Here is a 24,698-nt window from a genome sequence, read left to right as displayed (position 1 = left end):
TGACCATTATCGTAATTTCTAAGGAAGCTATAATAGACACGTCATTAAAGAGGGTCGTATTGGGGGTACCTTCATGACGAATAACGGTAAAATTTTAACCAATTTGACGCTAACGGTAGCCGAAAATGACCGTTTGACGCCTGACGGTAAAGGCCATTCCTACCCTCATTAAAGGACACTGAAATCAATACTATTAAATTTAGTAAAAAGATCAAGTTAAATATTGACATTCTAGATTTTTTGTCCCTTACAGATTTTCTCGGTCTTTATATTTTTTTTTTTTTAAAGTTAATGGACGACAGACGACGGACGCCACGTGAAAAGAAAATATCATTCTGTTTGTCACAAGAACATTGCAACCAATCATATGACTGATCGGTTTTTGGTTTGATCATAACAACAGGTGTTTTTTTCAAATTCTTATGCGGCCCATCGACCTGATACACAGTCACGTGATTATCTTCCATTATGATAAGTCGAAAGCAATTTTTTGCAAAATTTGATAAAATTTAGGGCCCAAAGGGTATTAAAATGCCCGGGCCAGTCGAAAGATGGTTAGAGACATTTATGTGTAAACAATATGCTGATACATTTGAAGCCTATGGATTCAAAACTCTTCAGTCTGTAAGTAACACCACAAAATAATTTGCAAAATGGCTTCCTCAAGGCAAATCTTTTGAAATGTGGTTCTGATACTGTTGATATGTTTACAGGTATGCCAGCTTCAACAGCCACAGCTGCAGGCTATGGGAGTGGCACAAGAACATGTAGACAAAATACTGGAGAGTGTCCATGTTCTCAGACAGAGTATGTTTGGTAAGTACAGTTGACACACATGTGTATCTTTAAAGTTTAACTTACACAGTAGTGTTTAGATAATAATCTAAAGAAAAATAGCATGTCATTGTGTCATGCTGTTTTTCTGATGCCACATTCTTGTTTTCCATGGGGATTGTGAAGCATCATTTTGCTTTTGTTTTGTTTTTGTTTTGTTTTTTTATTTAAGACTGATGTGTTTCAAACTTCCCAACCATTTTCATTAATCCATTTGTTTAAAATTCTGGACAATTGAGGGTTAATTGCATGTCATACCTGTTCATCAGTTGATTGTATAATAATAACATATATAATGATTACATAACAGGAGTGACAGGTAATCCTTGCTAGTTCATTGACCTCATCGCACAACAGATGACCATGCTGTTGGCTAAATGACTGTGAAATTTACTAATTATATTTGTTTAAAAATAATTTTAAGCTATTAAGAAATTAATTACTTAAAATTATTGCTAAGCAGAGGAGATTAAAAAACAAATGAATCTGTCTTATTTGAAAAAAGTATATGTGGAGTTATTTCCCTTTAAAATCAGTGTTATCTTACAATTTAAACGTTTTGACACAATTATTGTACATAGTATTACAACCATCAAATCTACCAGAAATGAACATTTTAATGGAGGCTGTAAGGAAGAATGACTTTGTCGACTATTGTGTAAATATTTTAGTTAGTTAATCCTTGTACATACATGTATATATATATTTATTAGGAAAGCTATCTATTAACATCAGGAGTAACAAATAGTTGTGCTTTCATCACAGTTTTAAAATATTTCATGCAAATACAGCTTTACAGTTGTAATAATTATCATGCATCACACTGTCTCCCGGTTTCTCCATTTATAAACTGTCTATAATAGCTAATCATTAAATGAAGTTCAAATTTGTCAAAGTTGTGATCAATGTTTAATATCCTCTGCTACAACTTCTGCTTCAGGTTATATATACTTGATTTGAAAAGACAGTCTTAATCTAAAAATAACAAGGTTAAGATGAAGATGTAAGGTATAACATACTATTTCTTTATCTCTAAATTGTTTCACATTTTTGATGTCAGGGCCTTTTATTTTAAACTTTAAATAAAAACATAAGGCAACACTTAAAAATATTTTAGTTTGCCCGAACCCTACCCAAAGGTAGAGACAGTGGTTAGGTAGGTAGGCATTTTCTTTTTTTTCGGCAAAGAGAAATTGAAGTGTCAGTTGTTTTTTTAGTCCATGTCTATCTGATTAAAAAAAAACTTTTTCACATCAGGACAATAAAAAATTTTGAGGAGGCAGCTATTTTCTGGGTGGGTAGGGTTAGGACAAACAAACATATTCTTTTTTATGGCCTATCATGGACATAGATTTATATTTAAATATATGATGTACATTTTCTTATACATGTGTACTTAAACTTAGGTAGTTGAAAACTCTGAAAATGCATTAGAATATATATACAATGTATAATTAACTTATGCTTTACAACTTGTTATTTAAGGATTAAAGCGATACTTATTTTGTTATGTGTTGATTTATTATAACAAAAGCAATGTCGGTACTGAAACAAATAATATTCAAAGATCTTACTACAATGTTGAATTGAAAACCTTTAAGAATAAAGATCCCTATTCTGTATTCATTTTGTGATTACTAGGTCAACAGTCAAAGCTACTAAGAATACTCAATGTGGACTGAAATAGTGAAATAAGTTTAGCAAAGGGGTTTAACCTAATAACCTTAAGGCAAAAAAAAATATATGTCTGTTTACAGTTACCCGACTGACCCTACTTTTGAGCACCGACCCTAAGTTATTTTATTTCTGTCGTAAAGTGGAAAATTAACTGAACTCGTGTCAAAAGCGAAGTTAGAGTTGCCAATATAATAAATCAATTGCCTGATACGTCTAATGTTCAAAATCGTGAATATGACAGCTGTTTTAAGGAAACTTGTGACTCGTGTGATGAAATAAACATTTTTAAGGCCAACCTTAAAAATATGTTTGTTTGCAGTTTTCCGACTGTACCTTCAGACTGAAGGGTCGGTAGGTAGGAAAAATATTTTATTTTATCAGCCAAAATGAAGTTTATACAAGCAGTTACACAAACCAAGTTTCTTGTGAAGAAATTTTTTTTTAAAACAACACTGAAAACCAACATGAAATGAACAGGCATTTTCAGATAAAAACTTTTCAACCAAAATTGAAACTATAACATGGTGTGATTATCCAATTTATGACATTATTAAATACTAGTACTGGAACACTTCTAAGATCTTATAAACAAGGAATGACTAGAATTGTTTTAAAGAAATTGTTCACTGACATATGCTTCTTTACTAGAAAGTTTTCATGAGTAGAGTATTTTCATTAGGAAAGTGTAGATATCAAATATTCATAAGACAATGTAAGAGTGTTATCAATAAAAAAAATTAACCATTGATTCTTTCTCAATTAAAAAAAAAAGGAAACTTGAAAAAATATATTTGACATCTGACTGTTTTCATAAATCTAACAATATTTAATTATATGTAATAAGGTTATATTTTGAAAGATATGTTGATGTGATCAGGCTTTAATTAAAACGAAAAAAAATCTTGGACTTCAGGGTGAAATCAATAGCACCCCTTTAAAAGTAAATAATCTGTGCTGAAATGTTTTGACTGCATAAAAAAATTGGCAGCATAGCTCCTAAGGACATGTTATAATTCAATTCACACAAGCCACACTGTTTGGGTATATTTAATATTGTAAGAGGGAGAAGAATTGCAATGAGTGGGGTAGCTCCCCTTATCCTAAAGGAGCATACTCATTGCAATAGAAGATAGATTTAACATAGAGAAAGTATATTTATTTTTACAAGTCATTTTCTTTACATCTTTGTGTAGTTTCTGTGGCTTCTTATAGATTTGGCATTGTCAATCGATTATAAATTTCAAATGCGCCCTTCCTGTCGTGTTTACAGGTATCCATGAAGTCATGGATAAGTGGTTTCATCCTTGTTGTCTTCACAACGTTTTATAGAAACTATGGCATACTTCAGGCTGCTGTCAAATTGTTTAACCACTGATATTGGTTCCATAAAGTCAGGCTCAAGAGATTCTGTACCCGATCTGTTTGAGATGGAAACCGTTATCGCGTCGGTTTTATGAATATCCGCTGCATCATGCGTTCTCAAATCGTCAATGATATCTGTCTGAATCTGTATAAACAGTTTACTATTAAACTTTTTTGGTTGTTATTTGTTTTAAAATTGACAGAAAACGACAGCGCAAAGTACTCATCCATGTCTTCATCGATACCTGTAAACAATCTCCATGTGCTTTATTATTAAACGGTCCGATGTACGCTTGACAAGAAGGTAAGATAAACCGAATTTGAAACGTGTAATCGTCCCAGACTTTAAATCAATTCCGGAAACGACCAGAAGTTCCGGATTGCGTCAATAGAAAAATAAAAATAATTTCTTCAAATTAAAAGCAATAAAATTTTCACAGTCGGGCGGATTTTCGAGGGTCGGTCGGTAAACTGCAAACAAACAATATTTTAATTTAAGCCTAACTAATTAGTTTTGTTATTGTAAAGGCAAACTAAATAATTGATAGTTAAAAATTATAAAACCTAAAAATCCGACGCTGAAAGTATATTAAGCGAAAAAATCAATAGGGATCTCACACAGTTTTTATGTTACTGTATACACACACAATTTGTTTTCAATGTCTTGTTCACCGATTTGACTCAAATTCTCATATTTGATATATAACATACTATATAAACATAAATGCAAATTACAAAAACTCTAAAATAAATGATTATCAATCATGACAATGCAAAGACTTGATAATGTGTATCAGCATTTCATGTGTATTTTAGTCTAGATGCCATTTAATTAACCAACAAGATGACCTCCGAAGACTGCCTAAGTTCATATAACCCGATATTAACATAAATAAAAATAGATGGGGAGCACATGCTATTCTAGGTCTGTTTGATTTCATATTATAGGTTAAAAAAATATATAAATCATCGTTTTTACCTGTATAAGAATGATTTTTTGTGGATTGAATCAGTCAACCAAATGGTTCACTTTCAATGTTGACATTATTTTCTATTTAATAGCTAAACAAGCTGAGTATATGAGTAACTTATCTCCAACTAAGGGGTTAAATTGAAGGTCACATGAATACGTATTCAATGAGGTAAAATTATTAACTTGCATATGAATAATACATCAGCGATGTTTCTGATCTAATTTTGACAAATTTGGGCCAAACTGACTACTTATAAAGATTAAAAGAACTACTATTTCAAAATTCCGCTATTATTAATACTTGAAACATAAAGAAACATATTTTAGATTTTTGTCTAAATTGTAGCTAATGCCCCTTGAAGTAGGATAACATTATAAAATGAAATTAGATACAAAATCATTTTTATACGACCGCAAAAAATTTTTGCTGTCATATATTGGTATGACGTCGGCGTCGTCGTCGTCGTCCGAAGACACATTGGTTTTCGCACAATAACTTAAGTTTAAGTGAATGGATCTCTATGAAATTTAACCATAAGGTTCAATACCACAAAAGGAAGGTTGGGATTGATTTTGGGGGTTATGCTACCAACAGTAAAAATAAGCATTTTTCTTGTTTCCAGACAATAACTTGTGGAACGGTGTATGGATCTCTCTGAAATTATACCACAAAGGGATGGTTAGAATTTGCTTTGGGGGGGGGGGTTATGGCTCAAACCGTTTAGGAATTAGGGGCAAAAAAGGGGGAAAACAAGGGTGTCCTGGTTAATGGACAAATACTTTAGTTCAAAACATAATTTAAAGCAGTGTAAGGGAGGTAATTCAAATACATCAAGGAATTAGGGGCCAAAAATAAGCATTTTTCTTGTTTCCAGACAATAACTTGTTGAATGGTGTATGGATCTCTGAAATTATACCACAAGTTTCCATACCACAAAGGGATGGTTAGGATTTGCTTTGGGAGGGTTATGGCTCAAACCGTTCAGGAATTAGGGGCAAAACAAGGGTGTCCTGGTTAATGGACAAATACTTTAGTTCAAAACAATTTAAAGCAGTGTAAGGGAGGTAATTCAAATACATCATTTGAATTACCTCACCTACACTGCTTTTAAATTATGTATAAAGTAATGGTTAATGAACAATTAAGACAATTTAAAAGCAGTGTAAGGGAGGTAATCCAAATACGTTTTGATTACCTCCCTTACACTGCTATTAAATTATGGGGGGGGAGGGGGGGGGTCAATTCACAACAGCAAAGTGTATTGCAGGAAAGCAAAAAATTGAATATAAATTCAAATCATATAACCAATTCTAAGTTCTTTGACTGCAGTTATTCTGTGTCAGAAACCTTTTATGTGTCAAATATTTGATTACAATCCAAATTCAGACCTGTACCAAGCGTGAATATTGCGTCCAGTTTTTGCCCCAACGGTTCAGGGTTGGACCTCTGCGGTAGTATCCAGCTGCGCTTGGCGAAGCAATTTATTGAGACATAAAAATATGTATGTTTATTGTTAAGGGTTAGGGTGTCATGTTTAAAAACTGTCGGGTCTGTACAGGGATGGGGTAATCGACTGTCTATAGGACAGAATTTTGATATAATGGAAAATCAGAAAAATATTGTTTCATTACGGGAAAATATCGTGTATTCACAGAGTCCTGTTCTGGTATTATATTAATGTTTGCTATTTGTCAGTGAACAAAATGAATGTAGTTTTGGTCGATTTTCATGAATTTTGATTAGATAAGTTAGCGGTTACAAAATATAATTTGTCGACGAAATGATTTTAAAGAAATCCTCTCAGCACTAGGGCCTGAGCCATACTAGTTTGGTCAGTCAAGAAATCATGAACACATGATTGTTCTTGGCCTTATAAATGTTCCAAGTCTTTCAATGTATTCGCAGCCATTTTCATTTTCATATGCCTATGTACTCGCATAGGACAAACATGACTTGCCACTCTACCATTGAAATTACTTCAACAGTTGTGAGTGAACTGGTTCCAAAAATATGATTTCTGACCACATTTATAACTTAAATGTCAAAAAGGAAACCAGTGTCCAATGATTTGACAGATTACCAAATGTTGAAGGAACGAACCACAATGACACTTTTTTGTCGGTATGAAACTGTCCGACAATTGGACAGGCTCATACTTAAAAAATGCGGACCTGGTGAAATTTTGGTGGTCAGGACAGACAGGTGCGACGGTTTTTATGAAGTCTGATTTACTGGTACATCCTCATATTCACTGTTTCAATTAAGCCATTGATCTTAATAATTCAAAAATGGTCTTTCTCATTTCATTGACAGAACTAGAGATTTTATGGACCAATGTGTAATTGGAATGGCCTCATGATAGTCAATTTTAAGACTAAATTTGGCCAAAAACAAGGGTGAGATCTTGAGGAAGCAACCCACCTCCTTCCTTTCTTATGCAAAAAAAAAGTTTATATAGAGAAATTGTACCCTGATGATCAATGTTGTTTAAGTGTTAAAAAGGATCTCTTACAATTTTTTTTAAGATTATACAAAGATGTTGAGTTGGTGCAAGGCTTCCAAAAAGGTCATATATTCCAGACATTTGTATAATGTCCGGTAAAAGTCTGGCTGGGCAAAGCATGAAACGGTCATCTACTTTTTAGTTTTCATGGCTTTCTGAAGAGACAGTCATTTTAACATCATTCGCGATCTTTTTGACCCAACCTTTTGCCTTTAATAGCCACACATTTCTGGTCATAAAAGTGACATGATCATTAAGTACTATCAAAACAACCCCTACTTTAATACCTTCTCATTTTAATCAAGGCTAATTAGTTGTCGAACAGCTGAAATTTACCTATTCAGGTGACTGGTAATCTATTTTGAACCGGACATTGATCGGTCTATTCAAAGTTATTATCTTACATTTCAGCGGTTTGCATCTAATTAATTTAGTCAAAAAGATTTAAATTATCAGAAATACGTTTACAAATATGATTTGATGAAAAAATTAAAAAGGTGAAAATGAAAAATCGTCATAACCACGTTGTTTGAACCAGAGACATGTCTCTGTTTGAACTAGTACACATGTGCGCATGCGCAGGTGTAAAATTTAATTTTGCATCCTAATTTCTTCAAAAGATGCTTAAATTGTCATTGATACCTTTATCTCACGTTTATTTCGAATATTTTCTTGAAGAAATAACGTAGAAAGAGCTACGTACACTCATTTTGCAAACATACACGGAATTTACGTATCTGTCTCTGGTCCATGTTTTACCATTGTCAAGATAACATCCGGTATAAGATTTTAACGAATGTAAAGTTTTTGACGTTATTTTGCAGAAATAAAGAGTATAAGGCAGATATAAGTACGCTGATGTTGCACACTTCGAATGATACACTGCCAATTTAACAGTTTACGTCAAAACTTCGAATTTGAATCAAAGCAAGTTTAATATCGTTTTTTTTAATGTCAATCATTGGGATGGCCAACTCAGCAACTGAATACCATAATTGCCTTTTGTTTATTTAGTCTTAAGGGATTAAAATCGGGATAATATATAAAATGTCCGGCTGGCTTAAAATATTTTTGGAAGCCCTGAGTTGGTGATACAGTACTTTTAAGCCTCTAGCTGGTAGTTAATGTGCATTATGTACACAAAGTTAATAAGGTTTATTGTGATCTTATTACACAGCTGTATACTCTTACTCAGACTGACAATGTTTGTGTAACAGAACTAAAACAATAAGATATTGTATATTTAAAGTAAAATAGTAGGAACAGTAAATAAGTGATGAATAGTAGCAGCTACATTAGTAGTAAAATATAAATATATCAGTATATATATAAATTATAATAAGTCATCAAAAAAAGGTATCACCTGAATTTAGAAGCTATACTATTTAGTATTAAGTAGACTTCTTGGTCTGTTATATTGGACACAGGTCAAGAATTGTCCCCATTGATGTCCCATCAGTTTTAAGTGTCAATACTGCATAATGATAAAGGTTTGCATGAGTAAAAATGCTGTCTTATGATTGTTTTGCTGAATTTAAAATGTAAAAGTACATACATTTGTGTATATGTATGGAGGTAAAAATGGGGGAAATAGAACTTTAAACATTTGAGCAAGATTTTTGTTATACTTATCACATGTGTACTTTAATAGTAGAAAAATATGCTTTAATCAGATACAATACAGTAACTTTGATATTTATAGTTTGATAAACAAAGTAAAGAGCAACTTAAGTTTTTATTTGGCTTGATCTTGAATTTACATGTAAGTTTAATTATTTCACTGTGGGAAACACATTTTAAAAGTCATCCCATGGCAAGCACCATTGAAATCAGGTGAAATTTTAAACATTTTTGTCTATTTATAGATTGTCTGAGAAAGTGTATTACTGTAATCATTATTGTTTTGTATGAGCTAATTACAGAACTAAGATTTCAATTCAAGAAAAGTCTATGAGAAAACCATGTACTGGTATATATTATACAAGTCTGATACCAATTAAATTTGTTATGATATTATTTATCCCTTGCTTTGAGTAAAACAAGTTAAATACATCAAACATAGATATGTTACAGTTTGAATGAAATGATTCACTATATTAAAATAGTTTCCTCCTATAACTTCTGATTTCAATTGCCAGTTAACTTGTATTATGTATATGTATGTAGTATATGATTTAAATATAAATTTTGATAGAACCCAATTGCAACATCACAAGAAATCAAAAAGAAGACATTCATTGTTAATATATTGAGTTTACAAATATTCTTTCTCTAGAAAAATAACACTGGTTGTACAATGTATTGGCATTTTTTCACTTCCCAACTTCACTTATGATTGATTTTAGATTAAACTTTACAGAATTGTATTCCTTCTTAGGAAAAATATATTATTAACAATTACCATAATGACAATTAAAGCCCTTGTCAGTTTTTAGCTCACCTGGGACATGCAAGCTATTGCCATCATGGCATTTGTTATAAACCTTCATCTGTCCTTCCGTAGTTTTTTTGTTCCGCACTCTGACTTCAGTTTTCCTCATCCAAATTTTATGAAACTCATACACAATGCCAAGAATCAAAACTTGTAGACAAGAGTTCAAATTTGGGCAGTGAGTCACTTACCGTTGTAGAGTTTCCGCACTCTAACTTAAGTTTCCCTTGTCCAAATTTTATGAAACTCTTTCACAATGCTATAAACCACAACAAGCAGACAGAGTTTAAATTTTGTCAGTATTTTTATGTATGTCATTAACAGTTCTAGATTTTCTAACTTTACAAATTGCAAATTTTTTAGTTTCCGCACTTTAACTTAAGTTTGTCTTATCCAAATTTTATGAAATTCAGTCACTATGATAGAACCACAGCACACAGACATAGTTCGAATTTGGGCAGTGAGTCATTTACTGTTCTAGAGTTATGCCCCTTTTTAACTTGGAAATTAGCAAATCTTGAGCGGGGGCATTCATGTCATCAGACACATTCTTCTTTTATTTAAAATCTTTCCTGAACCCACAGGTCCAATTAATATCTCATTTTAACTGGATTTTCGAAAGGAAAAATCGATTATTGATTTGCGGATGTATGGGCGGGCGGGTGGCTGCCAAACAGTGTCCGTTCATTGACATGAAAACGCTTTGACGAAATTTTTTCAAATTTAGATATGTTGTTTCCTGTGACGAAATGAAGGTCAAGTTCAATTTTCATGATTTTAGCTTTTTCTCGTTGTTGAGTTGTAGATCTTTCAGTAGCCAAAAGTGATATTTATTATATGATTGAGTTATTTCCCTTTGAACAGAAATGGTGTAATTAATAAGTTTATGTATAGATAGTCTATCAATGACTGTATATGTTCAATTGATTTTAGTCAGAAGCTGTCAAAAATTTCTTTATAACTATTTTTTTTAAGTCATGTGTGTTTTGAAGGTAGATGTCACAGTTGTTATGTGGTATTTTTATTTTTGTTGTGTGTGTTAATGTTTAATTTATACTTGATCCTGTTTGGGGGCAGGGCTTCCAAAAAATATTTGAGCCAGCCGGACATTTTTTTGTTGTTGTCTTTTGCCGATTTTAATCCCTTAAGACTTAGAAATAAAAGGCAACAACCATAGTAATCAGTTCAGCATCATATAAATTATGATTGACACAAAAACGGTATAGAAATAAAAGGCAACCATAGTAATCAGTTCAGCATCATATAAATTATGATTGACACAAAAACGGTATTTGACTTGATTTTTAATACAAATTCAATGTTCTGGCATTAACTGTTAAATTGACAGTGCACCAATCGAAGTGTGCAAAACCAGTGTACTAATATCTGCCTAAGGCTCTTTAATTGTGCAAAATTACGCTGTCAATAACTTCATTTTCGTTTTTGAAAAGTACTTTTCCTATTACCTGATGTTGACTTGACAATATTAAAACATGGACCAGAGACGGATACGTAAAATCCGTGTACGTTTACAAAGCACGATTGAGTTTAAGTAGCTCTTTTTGCTTTATTTCTACAGGAAAAGACTCGAAATGAACGTTAGATACAGGTGTCAATGATATTTTTAGCATTTTTGAAAATTCGGATGCATAAGTTAATCTCACACCTGTGCACATTTCTTTGACCACATTCATTTTGTGTCACAAACCTATGCTGTGTTAAATATTCAATCACTATCCAAATTCAGAGCTGTTTAAGCTTAAATGTTGTGTCCATACTTGCTTGACTGTTCAGGGTTCGACCTCTGCAGGAAAATCTGGTTTGCTGCTACTCTGACAGCCTCTTGTCTTACGGATATTCTAAAAACTTTCAAGAACGATTTATGGAATGCAACAGTTTAAAAATTGAAATGATTTTAATGACTCAAAATGGTAAATTTCTCAGGAATCCCTCACACTACTTTCTATTTTGAAGAGGAAATAGAAACTGAAAGTTACACGCTAATGTTAAAGTACCAGTAATTCCGGATTCATTACTGGGCTTCGTTCTGTATAAATCAAATTTGCGGGAAATCACCTGAATTTTAATTTTATTACCTTTAAAAGGGTCTGATCTGGGAGGGAATCTGGTGAAAACAATTTCACACATGTGTATTACATAGTACATAAAGCACAGGTTTGGCTCGTGATAAATGACTTTTTATGCCCCCACCGTAGTGGAGGGGGCATTAAGTTTTACCCTTGTACGTCTGTACGTACGTATGTCCCAAAGTTGGTTTCCGTTCTCTAACTTTATTTTGCCTCAACCAAATGTTATGAAACTTATACACAATGCTTATTACCACAAAACACGGATCAAGTTTGAATTTTGGTGGTGTCACTATAACCGTTCTAGAGTTATGCCCCTTTACAAATGGAAAAATTGCTGAATTTTTCGTTTCTGTTCTCTAACTTTAGTTTGCCTCAACCAACTGTCATGAAACTCATACACAATGCTTATTACCACATAATACAGAACAAGTTCGAAATAAGGTGGCGTCACTTTTACCGTTCTTGAGTTATGCCCCTTTATAAACATAAAAAATTGCTGAATATTTTGTTTCCGTTCTCTTACTTATGTTAGCCTCATCCAAATGTGTTGAGACTTATACACAATACTTATTACCACAAAACTCAGATCAAGTACAAATTTGGGTAGCGTCACTTTTACCGTTCTTCAGTTATTTCCCTTTATAACTTTATATGATATGCAAGTGGGAGCATCATCTGTGTTCCATGGACACATTCCCCATTTATTTCTATGTAAAATAAAGTTTTGATTTTTAAATCAGAATTGGCTATTGTTATTGCTGCAAAGTCTCGTAATATACTGGAGAGGCAGTTATATTACAGGCAAGGGATTACAAATCAAAAGTAAGTTCAAATTGGCGAATAAGAAACCTGATTATAATGAAATGACCGAAATTATTTTGGAAAAAAAATTGATTTGTCCTAAATCCCAGTGTGGTGTTCAGGACAAATAGCCTTCAGTTTAGGTTATGACTGGCAAATGTGACCATTTATGGACCCTTGGTCAGGAATTTATGGGAATAACATTTCATTAAATGATCCTGCATACAAAATCATTCTTATACAGGTAAAATGATGATATACATATATTTTCAATCTATAACATAAAATCAAACACACCTAGAAAAATTGTCATTACAGAATAGCATGTGTATGTGTGTTTATTTTATATTTATGATTGTCGGCAGTCTTCGGAGGTAATTTCTGGATAATTAGATGGTGTCTAGCCCAAAATACACACAAAATGCTGATATATTTTAATGAATCCATGCATTGTAACTTTTGTGAATTGTTTCTTTTGGACTTTTTATACGACCGCAAAAAAATTTTGGGATCGTATAATGGTATGATGTCGTCGTCGTCTGCGTCGTCGTCCGAAGACACATTGGTTTCCATACAATAACTTTAGTTTAAGTGAATGGATCTCTATGAAATTATTTTAAGAAGGTTCAATACCACAAAAGGAAGGTTGGGATTGATTTTAGGGATGATGGTCCCAACCGTTTAGGAATTAGGGGCCCAAAAGGGGCCCAAAACAAGCATTTTTCTAGTTTCAGGATATTAACTTGTGTATAAGTATTACGATTGCTCTGAAATTGTATGACAATGTTTAATACCACAAGTAGAAGGTTGGGATTTATTTTAGGGGTTATGGGGCCAACAGTTTAGGAATTAAGGGCCAAAAAGGGGCCAAAAACAAGCATTTTTCTAGTTTCCAGACAATAACTTGTGTGTAAGTGTATGGATCTCTCTGACATTGTACCACAAGGTTCCATATCACAAAGGGAAGGCTAGGATTGAGTTTGGGGTTAATTGCCCAAATATGTAGGAATTAGGGGCCAAAAAAGGGCCAAAAACAAGCATTTTTCTAGTTTCCAGACAATAACTTGTGTTTAAGTGTATGGATCTCTCTGAAATTGTACTACAAGGTTCCATACTACAAAGGAAAGGCTAGGATCGAGTTTTGGGGTTATTGCTCCAAGAGGGGTTTCAAAAAGTTGGTGGGGGGGGGGGGATTTTTTTTTCCAATTTTTTTTAGAGGATCCATTTTTTTTTTCAAAATATTTCAAATTTTATATATTTTTGAAAAGTTTCAAGAAGAAATCTTCAATTGCACAGTATTGCGCAATAGATTTGTAAGATCTTTGACCACATTTATTTTTTGTCAGAAATCTATATTATGTCAAAAATTTGATCACAATCCAAATTCAGACAGTATCAATCTTGAATATTGTGTCCAAATTTGTACCAACTGTTCAGGGTTCGACCTCGTATCATTCGTATCAGGCTGCGCTCAGCAAAGCATTTTATTGTAAGTTGAATATACGTTTTAGTATGTTTTAAATCAAATATGAAAATGCAGGTCAGTTGAGTCCAAGACTCAAACCAGAACTCTAATGTATTATTGATCAATCCGTGTACGTTTACAAAGCACGATTGAGTTTAAGTAGCTCTTTTTGCTTTATTTCTACAGGAAAAGACTCGAAATGAACGTTAGATACAGGTGTCAATGATATTTTTAGCATTTTTGAAAATTCGGATGCATAAGTTAATCTCACACCTGTGCACATTTCTTTGACCACATTCATTTTGTGTCACAAACCTATGCTGTGTTAAATATTCAATCACTATCCAAATTCAGAGCTGTTTAAGCTTAAATGTTGTGTCCATACTTGCTTGACTGTTCAGGGTTCGACCTCTGCAGGAAAATCTGGTTTGCTGCTACTCTGACAGCCTCTTGTCTTACGGATATTCTAAAAACTTTCAAGAACGATTTATGGAATGCAACAGTTTAAAAATTGAAATGATTTTAATGACTCAAAATGGTAAATTTCTCAGGAATCCCTCACACTACTTTCTATTTTGAAGAGGAAATAGAAACTGAAAGTTACACGCTAATGTTAAAGTACCAGTAATTCCGGATTCATTACTGGGCTTCGTTCTGTATAAATCAAATTTGCGGGAAATCACCTGAATTTTAATTTTATTACCTTTAAAAGGGTCTGATCTGGGAGGGAATCTGGTGAAGACAATTTCACACATGTGTATTACATAGTACATAAAGCACAGGTTTGGCTCGTGATAAATGACTTTTTATGCCCCCACCGTAGTGGAGGGGGCATTAAGTTTTACCCTTGTACGTCTGTACGTACGTACGTCCCAAAGTTGGTTTCCGTTCTCTAACTTTATTTTGCCTCAACCAAATGTTATGAAACTTATACACAATGCTTATTACCACAAAACACGGATCAAGTTTGAATTTTGGTGGTGTCACTATAACCGTTCTAGAGTTATGCCCCTTTACAAATGGAAAAATTGCTGAATTTTTCGTTTCTGTTCTCTAACTTTAGTTTGCCTCAACCAACTGTCATGAAACTTATACACAATGCTTATTACCACATAATACAGATCAAGTTCGAAATAAGGTGGCGTCACTTTTACCGTTCTTGAGTTATGCCCCTTTATAAACATAAAAAATTGCTGAATATTTTGTTTCCGTTCTCTTACTTATGTTAGCCTCATCCAAATGTGTTGAGACTTATACACAATACTTATTACCACAAAACTCAGATCAAGTACAAATTTGGGTAGCGTCACTTTTACCGTTCTTCAGTTATTTCCCTTTATAACTTTATATGATATGCAAGTGGGAGCATCATCTGTGTTCCATGGACACATTCCCCATTTATTTCTATGGTTCCATATCACAAAGGGAAGGCTAGGATTGAGTTTGGGGTTAATTGCCCAAATATGTAGGAATTAGGGGCCAAAAAAGGGCCAAAAACAAGCATTTTTCTAGTTTCCAGACAATAACTTGTGTTTAAGTGTATGGATCTCTCTGAAATTGTACTACAAGGTTCCATACTACAAAGGAAAGGCTAGGATCAAGTTTTGGGGTTATTGCTCCAAGAGGGGTTTCAAAAAGTTGGTGGGGGGGGGGGGGGATTTTTTTTTCCAATTTTTTTTAGAGGATCCATTTTTTTTTTCAAAATATTTCAAATTTTATATATTATGAAAAGTTTCAAGAAGAAATCTTCAATTGCACAGTATTGCGCAATAGATTTGTAAGATCTTTGACCACATTTATTTTTTGTCAGAAATCTATATTATGTCAAAAATTTGATCACAATCCAAATTCAGACAGTATCAATCTTGAATATTGTGTCCAAATTTGTACCAACTGTTCAGGGTTCGACTTCGTATCAGGCTGCGCTCAGCAAAGCATTTTATTGTAAGTTGAATATACGTTTTAGTATGTTTTAAATCAAATATGAAAATGCAGGTCAGTTGAGTCCAAGACTCAAACCAGAACTCTAATGTATTATTGATCAATCTCAGTGAATATAAATTGTATCTTTTAAAAAATGGAATTGACTAAATATCACTGAAATCATATGAAGTGGAAAAGAGATGGAATATTGATTGTGTCCATTACTTCGGTATGTAGTCTGCATTTCATTTGGTCAGTGTTGACAATTTTTGGTACATTGTAAAAAGAAAAAAAAAAAAATCATGTCAGATCTATAATGATTCATAAAATAGTTAGAAAGTATAATGAATTGATTTACTCATGTTGCTTGAAAAGTGAAACCACATTCATTAAGCAGTTTGTGAAATGTTCAAAAAGAAAATACTTTTATATTAACAGACAATGTTGTATTGACTCACCTGTGATTGATTCTTTTACAGGTGGAATGAATCACTATAAAGATGAAGGGTATGGTAGTCAGTCTAATGTAAGAATGCAACATACAGGGTATATCCAAGCTCCACAAGCCCACAATGTGGTAAGTTAACATATTACTGTGTAGATATTACAATCATAGCATACAGGGTTAATGTGTTCCATTAGACTGACCTCATATAGCCTTAATAGGACTTAATAAAAGCCTTAGTAATGGGGGACCTCAGAGTGCTGTCCATAGAGAAAACATGGAAATTGCTGACCCATATTTGTGGCAGCAAGTTTCATAAAAGGTGGATGATTGATTATTGCTCGCCCAACGTTCAGAATTAGAATATCTATATGCATAGGCCTTTGAAGATGGAAAAGGATAAGATTCAGATTTGTACAGAGGAGAAGCTGCCAATTAGATAATTGATGTTAAGGTCAGAGGTCAGTCAGAGTGTCTATGGAGTAATCCATATAGAAACATGTGATAAATAGAGCATTTCCTTATTGTGGTTACTGCACTTTAGATATTTACTTACAGGATTATTATCAGTTGGTAACTCGAGCCACTTTTTTTTTGCTACTTGAATTTATGACAAGAGACAAGAATACAATTATTTCACATACTGAAAATCTAACTATTCTTTTTCTATATGCTTAAGGTGCAAAAACATGAACATTTGTTTGAATAAGAATGTTTCTTCTTTTCAAATGCTTTTACGGCCTACTCACTCAGTCTGTATAACTGGGAATATTGATTTTGCAAATTAAAGTAAAAGATAATCTTTGGAATTCTACAATCTTTGCCTCTGAAGGGCTTTATAATAACACATGAATGGTACAAAAATAGTGCATTGATTTTTTTTCTGCTACAGTTATGATAACTGAATGTGTAAGGAAGTCAAGCATTCAATAATGGTGTTTTTCTTGTTTTGTACTGTATTGTCATGTAAGACTGACAGAAATTAGAAATAATATGACACATCTTTATAACAGGAGCATTATTACTTTTATACATGTCCATGACAATGAATGAATTTAACAAAAGTAAGATTTCTGTTTCTGAAATTTCTTCTAATGATAATAAAAGAGCAGAGTTCCAATGTCCCAAGCATTGCACATATTTCATCTATCAAATGGCAATATCTAAAAAAAACTTTTTTTTTGTTCTTTATAACTCTTACAAATGTCTTAGAGAAATGAGGGCTTGAGTAAAACTTTTACAAATATCTTAGAGAAATGAGGGCTTGAGAGCAAATACAATGCAATTTCCAATATAATTAATATTTCTAAGGGGCATAACTCCTTTATAAATATTTGATCGGCACTGATTTTTGAACTTGTCCGAGACATTGCTTTTATAAATCTCTAATCTAAATTTCATAAAAATCTGGCTGAAATTGTACACATGAGAGCGCTTACAATGCAATTTTCCATATAATTAATATTTCCATTATTTAAATAAATATTCCATATTTTCTTTAAAAAATATTAGGTCAGCACTGATTTTCGAACTTATCCAAGACATTGCTGATATAAACCTTTGATATAATTAATACGTCCAAGGGGCATATTTCTTCTAAAGAAGGGACCTCGGTGGCTGAGTGGTCTAAGTTGTCCAACTACTGTATCACTAGCCAGTCAACACTTAGGTTGTGAGTTTGAATCCCACACGGGGCAGGTGCACTCCACTCCAATCTTAATTACTAGGATTGTGAGTTTTCCTACCGAAGGTCGTGGTTCTCTCCTGGCACTTCAGTTTCCTCCACCAATAAAAACTGACCGCAACGAAATAGCATTATAGTGTTGAAAGTGGCATTAAACATCAATCAATCAATCTTCTAAAAATAATTGATCGACACTGATTTTGGGACTTGTCCATGACCTTACTGGTATAAAGCTATGATATAAGTTTCATAAAAATCTGGCAAGAATTGTATACATGAGAGCGCTAACAATGAAATTTTCCATATAATTTACATTTGCAAGGGGCATAACTCTTTTAAAAATAGTTGATCACCACTAACTTTCAAACTTGTTGGAGACATTGCTGATATGAACCTATGATATAAGTTTTATAAAAATCTGGCTAGAATTGTACAAGTAAGAGCACTCACAAGACCGGTCCGATGGATGCCAGGTATTTCTATGTCCCCCTCAACGCATAGTGCAGGGGACAATTAAACCTTGTTATGTACATTTCTGTGGCATGATTTTTTATTTACTGTTGATCTTCAATGTTTTCAAATCAAGTACAAAATGTACCATCCCTAATTTTCTATATGTATTCATTGTAGTACATGTAACTGTATATTTGAGTATTGAGACTAGGGATAAGTTTATTTATATTAATCTCTGGATACAATTTGATTCAGTTTCTGCAATCAATGCTTCATTGACTTAGATTTTTATGTTGTTGATCAAATATTTTACCTAAATCTATCAAGGGTTGCCTCAATTATACATTTATGCGAATTTAAAGACTAGACTTAACTCAGGCTGTATGGCTGTTTGTTGCTATTTGTCTCTTCATGAGATTTCATGGGTAAAATGACTTCAATTATGTGCACATTAAAATATAGTTCTGCAAACAAATGTTAGTAAATTTGTTTGAATTTTCGGGAAAAAGTCATAAGGGCTATCAAGTAATCTCCATTCAGGATTTATGAATTCCAAAAGTCGTTTTGAACTCTGTTTAGAGTTTAATGCAATCAAAACCTTGACATATGACCTTAGTAGAGATGTAACCTTACAATTCCAGTTGATCAAGGTTCCAGTTATTTGAGGTTGACAGTTACATCATGATTTCCCATGATTAAAAGGTCTATCCTGTAGATTTAACATGTGGTTTACATTTGATAGTGTACTTAATATTGTCAGTCTGGTTTGTTCAAGGTTTAAAACCGGTTTTATATTCATTCATTTTACCTTGCTCAATTTACTTAAAACACATTTTTAACCAGATTTTTAAAAAGTTGTCTGGAGAATCAATTTCAAATATGTTAGCAGTTTACAATTAGTCAATACATATCACTGAAGTACAGGTCATGAGAGATTTCTGCTTATGATTAAGATTACTTTGTAGCTGCTTTCCCTGAATGATAATTATCCTAACCTTTTTAAATTTCAATTCCAGTAATTTTTTATGTGTGTAAAAATTATACTAATTTTGATTAGGTTAGTTTATCCCCTACTATAAAGTTATCTCCATTTTTTAGGGTCTATTAATCTGTGCCAGAAACTTTTCTCTATCCAAAGCCAACTTTTACTAGTCACAGGCTTAATTAACGCTAGTGATTTTTGTCCCAGACTGGTCTAAAGAATCTGAGGTGTGCATTTTCCCTTTTCCAAACAATTTTTGAAGCCTTTAAAGTTTTCATGTTAAATATAAGTTACATGTTCAGAATTGTACCAGTATATGCAAACTAGTCAAATGTTAACTAGGCATTTGTTGAAAAGAAGATTAAGTAGTTGTCTAAGTATTTGATGCTCATTCACAGAATTTGTTTACTGAATGTTAAAGGTACAATATAAAATGTGAAGTAGGGAAACATTTAAATTGATTATGCAGGAAATTTTAAAATTACAAGGTCGAAAATTAGATTGAAATGAAATTACATCTTCTAAATTCATTCTTATTAAAAAATATATGATCAGTTGTGGACAAAATATTCTTTTGTTAATTTGTTACGTATATCTTGCTTTCCTATTATCCGTCTGACTGAAATGTCTGATGAAAGCGTCTTCCTATTGTAGTAACCATGCTAACTGAGACTGTTTGTGAACCTCCTATAATTTTATGAATGCTATGAATTATATGCCTTCAAACATTGTCAAAATATATGCATTTCTTTTAACCTAGGTGATTCTAATTTTTGTGTTGACTTGATATGTTTTTTCTATGTTTAAATAAACAAATTAAAGTTTTGAATATGTTTTCTGTATTCATTAGATGGCACAAATTTAAACTACCTGTTAGCATCATCATGCATGTAAGAGGAAATACAAAAATTATTTTCACCATTTTGTTTAAATTGGACCTAAGGGTAACATTACACTAGTGCATAACCATGATAACATCTTGTATAAAATTCTTCTCAGTGATAGGTTTAACAACATTTAACATAGCATTTCTCAAATATATTCTTTTTATGACAGTTACTTCAGCCTTATTCCAAGCTCAAAACTTTCTAATCAATGTGTGTATTTGAATAATGAAAAGAACCTGCAATATCATTTTGATAAATGTTTATTTTTTGTTTCAGAGTGGAATGAATCCTAATTATAACATGCCCCAAGTTGGATACAATAACAACAACCAGGGAAACATAATGGCATCACACCGTGGACACATGATGGACAGCATTTACCAACAACAACAACCTCAACCTCAGCAGTATCCACCATCACCATACCAAAACCAGGGACCTTATCACATGGGACAGTATAACCAACAAAATAGTACATATGGTCCAATGATGAACTATAATAATAACCAAAACAGAACTCAAGTTCGCCAACCTACTACTGCTACTTCACATGTACATTCTCGTCACCAGAATCCACAGGAAGTAGCAAATAACATCCTCCAGATGGCAGCTTCATATCAACCGAGTCAAACTGTTCAGGTGCCTTTGTCAAAACATCGACAAGCACCTTATCATGTGCCTGTCTCTGCTCATTATAACATGCCAAATCATGTGAATAATACAGAACAAATGAATCGGCAGTTTAATTATCCAAATCCATCTCAGCATAACACCCATGCAGCAAGGACTTCTCCTGTAAGTCCAGGGTCAATGTACATGCATAGTCCAGCCTCACAGCACAGCAGTCAGAGTTTGCCAAATTCAAGTCCACGATCTATTCATAGTCCATCTGGTTGTGGGAATATCAGATCACCTGTTCCATCTCCTGCTGGTAGTATGAGATCCCCCTGTCACATGCAGTCACCAGTTAATACACCAATCAACCAACAGCTGCATGTGACCACAGGACAACAGATGGTACAATCTCCACCTCAACATCAAATGGGCTTCTCACCTAAAAATCATCCGTTAAGTCCTCAAGGTATACAGTCACCTCATTATAAACAACAAAATCAGAAAAATTATCTGAATGAAAATGTCGCTGCAACTAATTTTACAGCTAATAACCCATTGCAGTCTTTACAAAAGCTATGTATGTTACCTGATAGACAGGTAGTTGATCCCAAAAGTATTGTAAACGATTCTTCCCCTTCACCTAATCAGACCCAAAAAAACGTGAGTAGCGATGTCGACTGGAATACAACAACCATCAGTGAGACGGCATCGGTAAATAATTGCACTGATGGTAAAAATTGTGATGAAATAGACAATAATTCAGGTATACAAAATAATCTGTGTACAAGTTCTGAAAATAGTTGTTCTGTCCAAAAGACAGCAATAAACACAGTTGTGGACAGTTATGCTGATGATGCAGTAAAAAAGTCGACTGAAAATACTATCAAAACTGATGTTGACTTTGAACATCAAAAACTGAAATATTTGGGCCAGCCATGTAATACAGAAACTGGTTTAGATAAACAATCACCTTTAGAATGTGTTCAAGGAACAAACTGTGAATTTTCAGAAAGAGTTCAAATAACAACATGTAAACCTTTTGAAAATGTTCTAGAAACACATAAGAAATCTGAAACAACAGGAAATTCTATGAATAATTTGCAAGCCAGTATTGAAACAAAAGAAGTATCGGACACAAGTCTTGTAAGTGAACAAGTTGATGGTATACGTACATCTACCGATTACATAGATTGTGTATCAAAGTCTTCAGAGACATTGCAGAATTCTGAACTTACAGACAATTTACCTAATGAACAGAAAATACAAGAAAACTCTGAGTGTGAAATTGAATCAAATCGATTAGAACAGACTGTAGAAAAGTCACATGATAGTGAACAAAAGTCATGTGACAATAAAGATAGTATAGAAAGGTTACAAGATGACCAGGTATCGAGACTGGAGTCGGAATCTGTTGAAAATATCTGTGATAAGTCTATAGTCAATGGTTGTGACAATACACACTGTGATGACCAGTCAAAACCTGATATCAGTTCAGATTGTCGGAAAGATGAAGTTAAAAGTATGGTTAACGGAATAGATGATTCAGAAGATAATAGTAGTGATGTTGACATGAACAAAGCAGATTTGTTTATAAAAAGTGAACCAAATATAGAAATTCTAGAAATGGATTCTGATTCACTTTTAAATCATAAAACAGACCAGAGACATAAGAATGAGGAAAAAGCTGATAATAAAAGGATTTTAAGAGAGATTCCACCCAGAGTGGCAAGTGCCTCACCATTTTATGTTGATGATTCCGATAGCGGTGACGAGGGAATTCTTATGGTTCGTAAGGATGTGAAGTACACATACAGTAGGTACAGTAAAATTCATCGTGACATCAATTCCCATGTGTCTGTATCAGATAATGATACTTTTGATATCTCTGATGAAGAAAGTCTCGATAGGAATAGTTTAGACAGTGACATGAGTAAGGGATTTGACTGTGATTTGATACAGTCTCTTCCAAAAACTGTAAATGGCCCTGGTTCAAACCCAGGACATAGAAAGAAAAATACAGCATCTAAGCCCTTTAAAAACAGATGCAGTAGAAATGTCATTTTTGATACTCCAGGACAAGGATCAAAAGATAAGTCTGAAAACCAAAAAGGAAATGGCCGTTCTAAAAGAAGAAGAACTGCCACTTCTAAATATGGAGATGAAATGTATTTAGGGGATGATTTTGCACTAGATTCTGAAGAAGAAACTAAGATTGAAAGGAAAAGTAAAAGGAAACGTAAGATTAGTGGGGATACAACATGCATAAAAGCAAACACAAAAGTAAAATCTGAAGATGTTAATCTTGATTCAGATGATGTAGGAGAAAATGACAAAAAATGTAAGAAAAAGGAAAAAATTGAGACAAAATTTAACTGTAATATTAAATCAGAAGAAGTTATTTTAGATTCAGATGAAGAAGAAGAAACTGGCAAAATAGATCAGAGTAAACAAAAATTTAGTGTGGATCAAAAGTTGTTTAATAAATCTAAGATTGAACATGATATTTTGGCGTCGGATGAAGAACTTGAAGTTGAAAAGACTGCAAAAAGAAAAAGTAAAATTAGTGAAGATTTAAAATCAAAGGTTCAAATCAAAGAAGAAAATGAAGACTCACAAATGGATTCCTTAGATTCAAAAGAAATCTGTATAGATATAATAGACAGTTCCGATAATTTAGGTGATGGTTCAGATATTATAACATTTAAGCCTATAACTAAACTATCTTCCTCATTTCTTCCAGTGGCTTCAACCTCAAAATCTCAGTGTGAAAACAAACCTTTAGTGCAAAAAGGTAAACCTCGAACTAAATCGAAACTAAAAGTTTCAAAAGCTGGTAAATCAAAGTCTCGTGGAAAATTGCTGGACGATTCAGTTAAAAATATGAAATTAAAAAAAACTATGAACTTGATGAAACAGAAAGGAAAAAAGAAGCCTGAGATTCCAGTTAAAGAAATTGGTCCTATTCTAAGGATCAAAGATTCTCGGACACCAAAAGAAAGGTGTTTAGTTGTCAATCAGCTAATAGAAGAGAACAGTGATAAAACTGCCAAAAATAAGAGGTCTACAGTGCGGGTTTCAACAGTACAAGTGTCTAAATTACCTTCTGAAAAGTCTGTTCATGTGCCTGCTTCACTTGCAGGAGAGAACACTTCATGGGTTTGTGCTTTATGTAAGAAACATAGTAGTTACAAATTTTTAGGAGATTTATTTGGACCATATTATACTGAAGGTAATTTACCTGAGGACGAGGGAAGCAGTTCTATGGACAAAAAAGGTAAACAAAAAAGACAAAGTGTTAGTGTTGATTCAAAGTCCAATTCTAAAGGCAGGCGAAAAAGTAAGGACTCCACGAAACCTAATGAGATCTGGGTTCATGAAGACTGTGCTGCTTGGGCTGATGGAGTCCTGTTGATTGGTGCCAAAATGTATGGGTTACAGGAAGCCACAGATATAGCTTCTTCTACTGTGAGTATATTCGTTCAGTTATATTGTATTTGGGGTTTTCTTAGTTCAAGCTACCAGTGATTATAAATTTGATTTATTTGGGTTTACAGTATGATAAACATAAAAAC

At 33.2% G+C, this 24,698-nt stretch overlaps 1 protein-coding gene across 1 annotated transcript in view; it reads left to right on the top strand.

The window, feature by feature from the left end:
- Positions 1-436: 436 nt before the first annotated feature.
- LOC127708476 (uncharacterized) overlaps positions 437-24,698 on the top strand; it is a 34,303-nt gene continuing 10,041 nt past the window's right edge. Inside the window, exons 1-4 of the mRNA XM_052213351.1 lie at positions 437-624; positions 714-816; positions 16,540-16,637; positions 20,788-24,591. Coding sequence (XP_052069311.1) covers positions 532-624; positions 714-816; positions 16,540-16,637; positions 20,788-24,591 — 4,098 coding nt within the window. The 5' untranslated portion in view covers positions 437-531. The remainder of the gene's footprint in view (positions 625-713; positions 817-16,539; positions 16,638-20,787; positions 24,592-24,698) is intronic.

This window comes from Mytilus californianus, unplaced genomic scaffold (assembly GCF_021869535.1).
Source record: "Mytilus californianus isolate M0D057914Y unplaced genomic scaffold, xbMytCali1.0.p SCAF_7, whole genome shotgun sequence".
In the NCBI taxonomy this organism is placed as follows: domain Eukaryota; kingdom Metazoa; phylum Mollusca; class Bivalvia; order Mytilida; family Mytilidae; genus Mytilus; species Mytilus californianus.
Note: the sequence above shows the minus strand (reverse complement) of the source record. Positions and strands in the feature narration are given on the sequence as shown.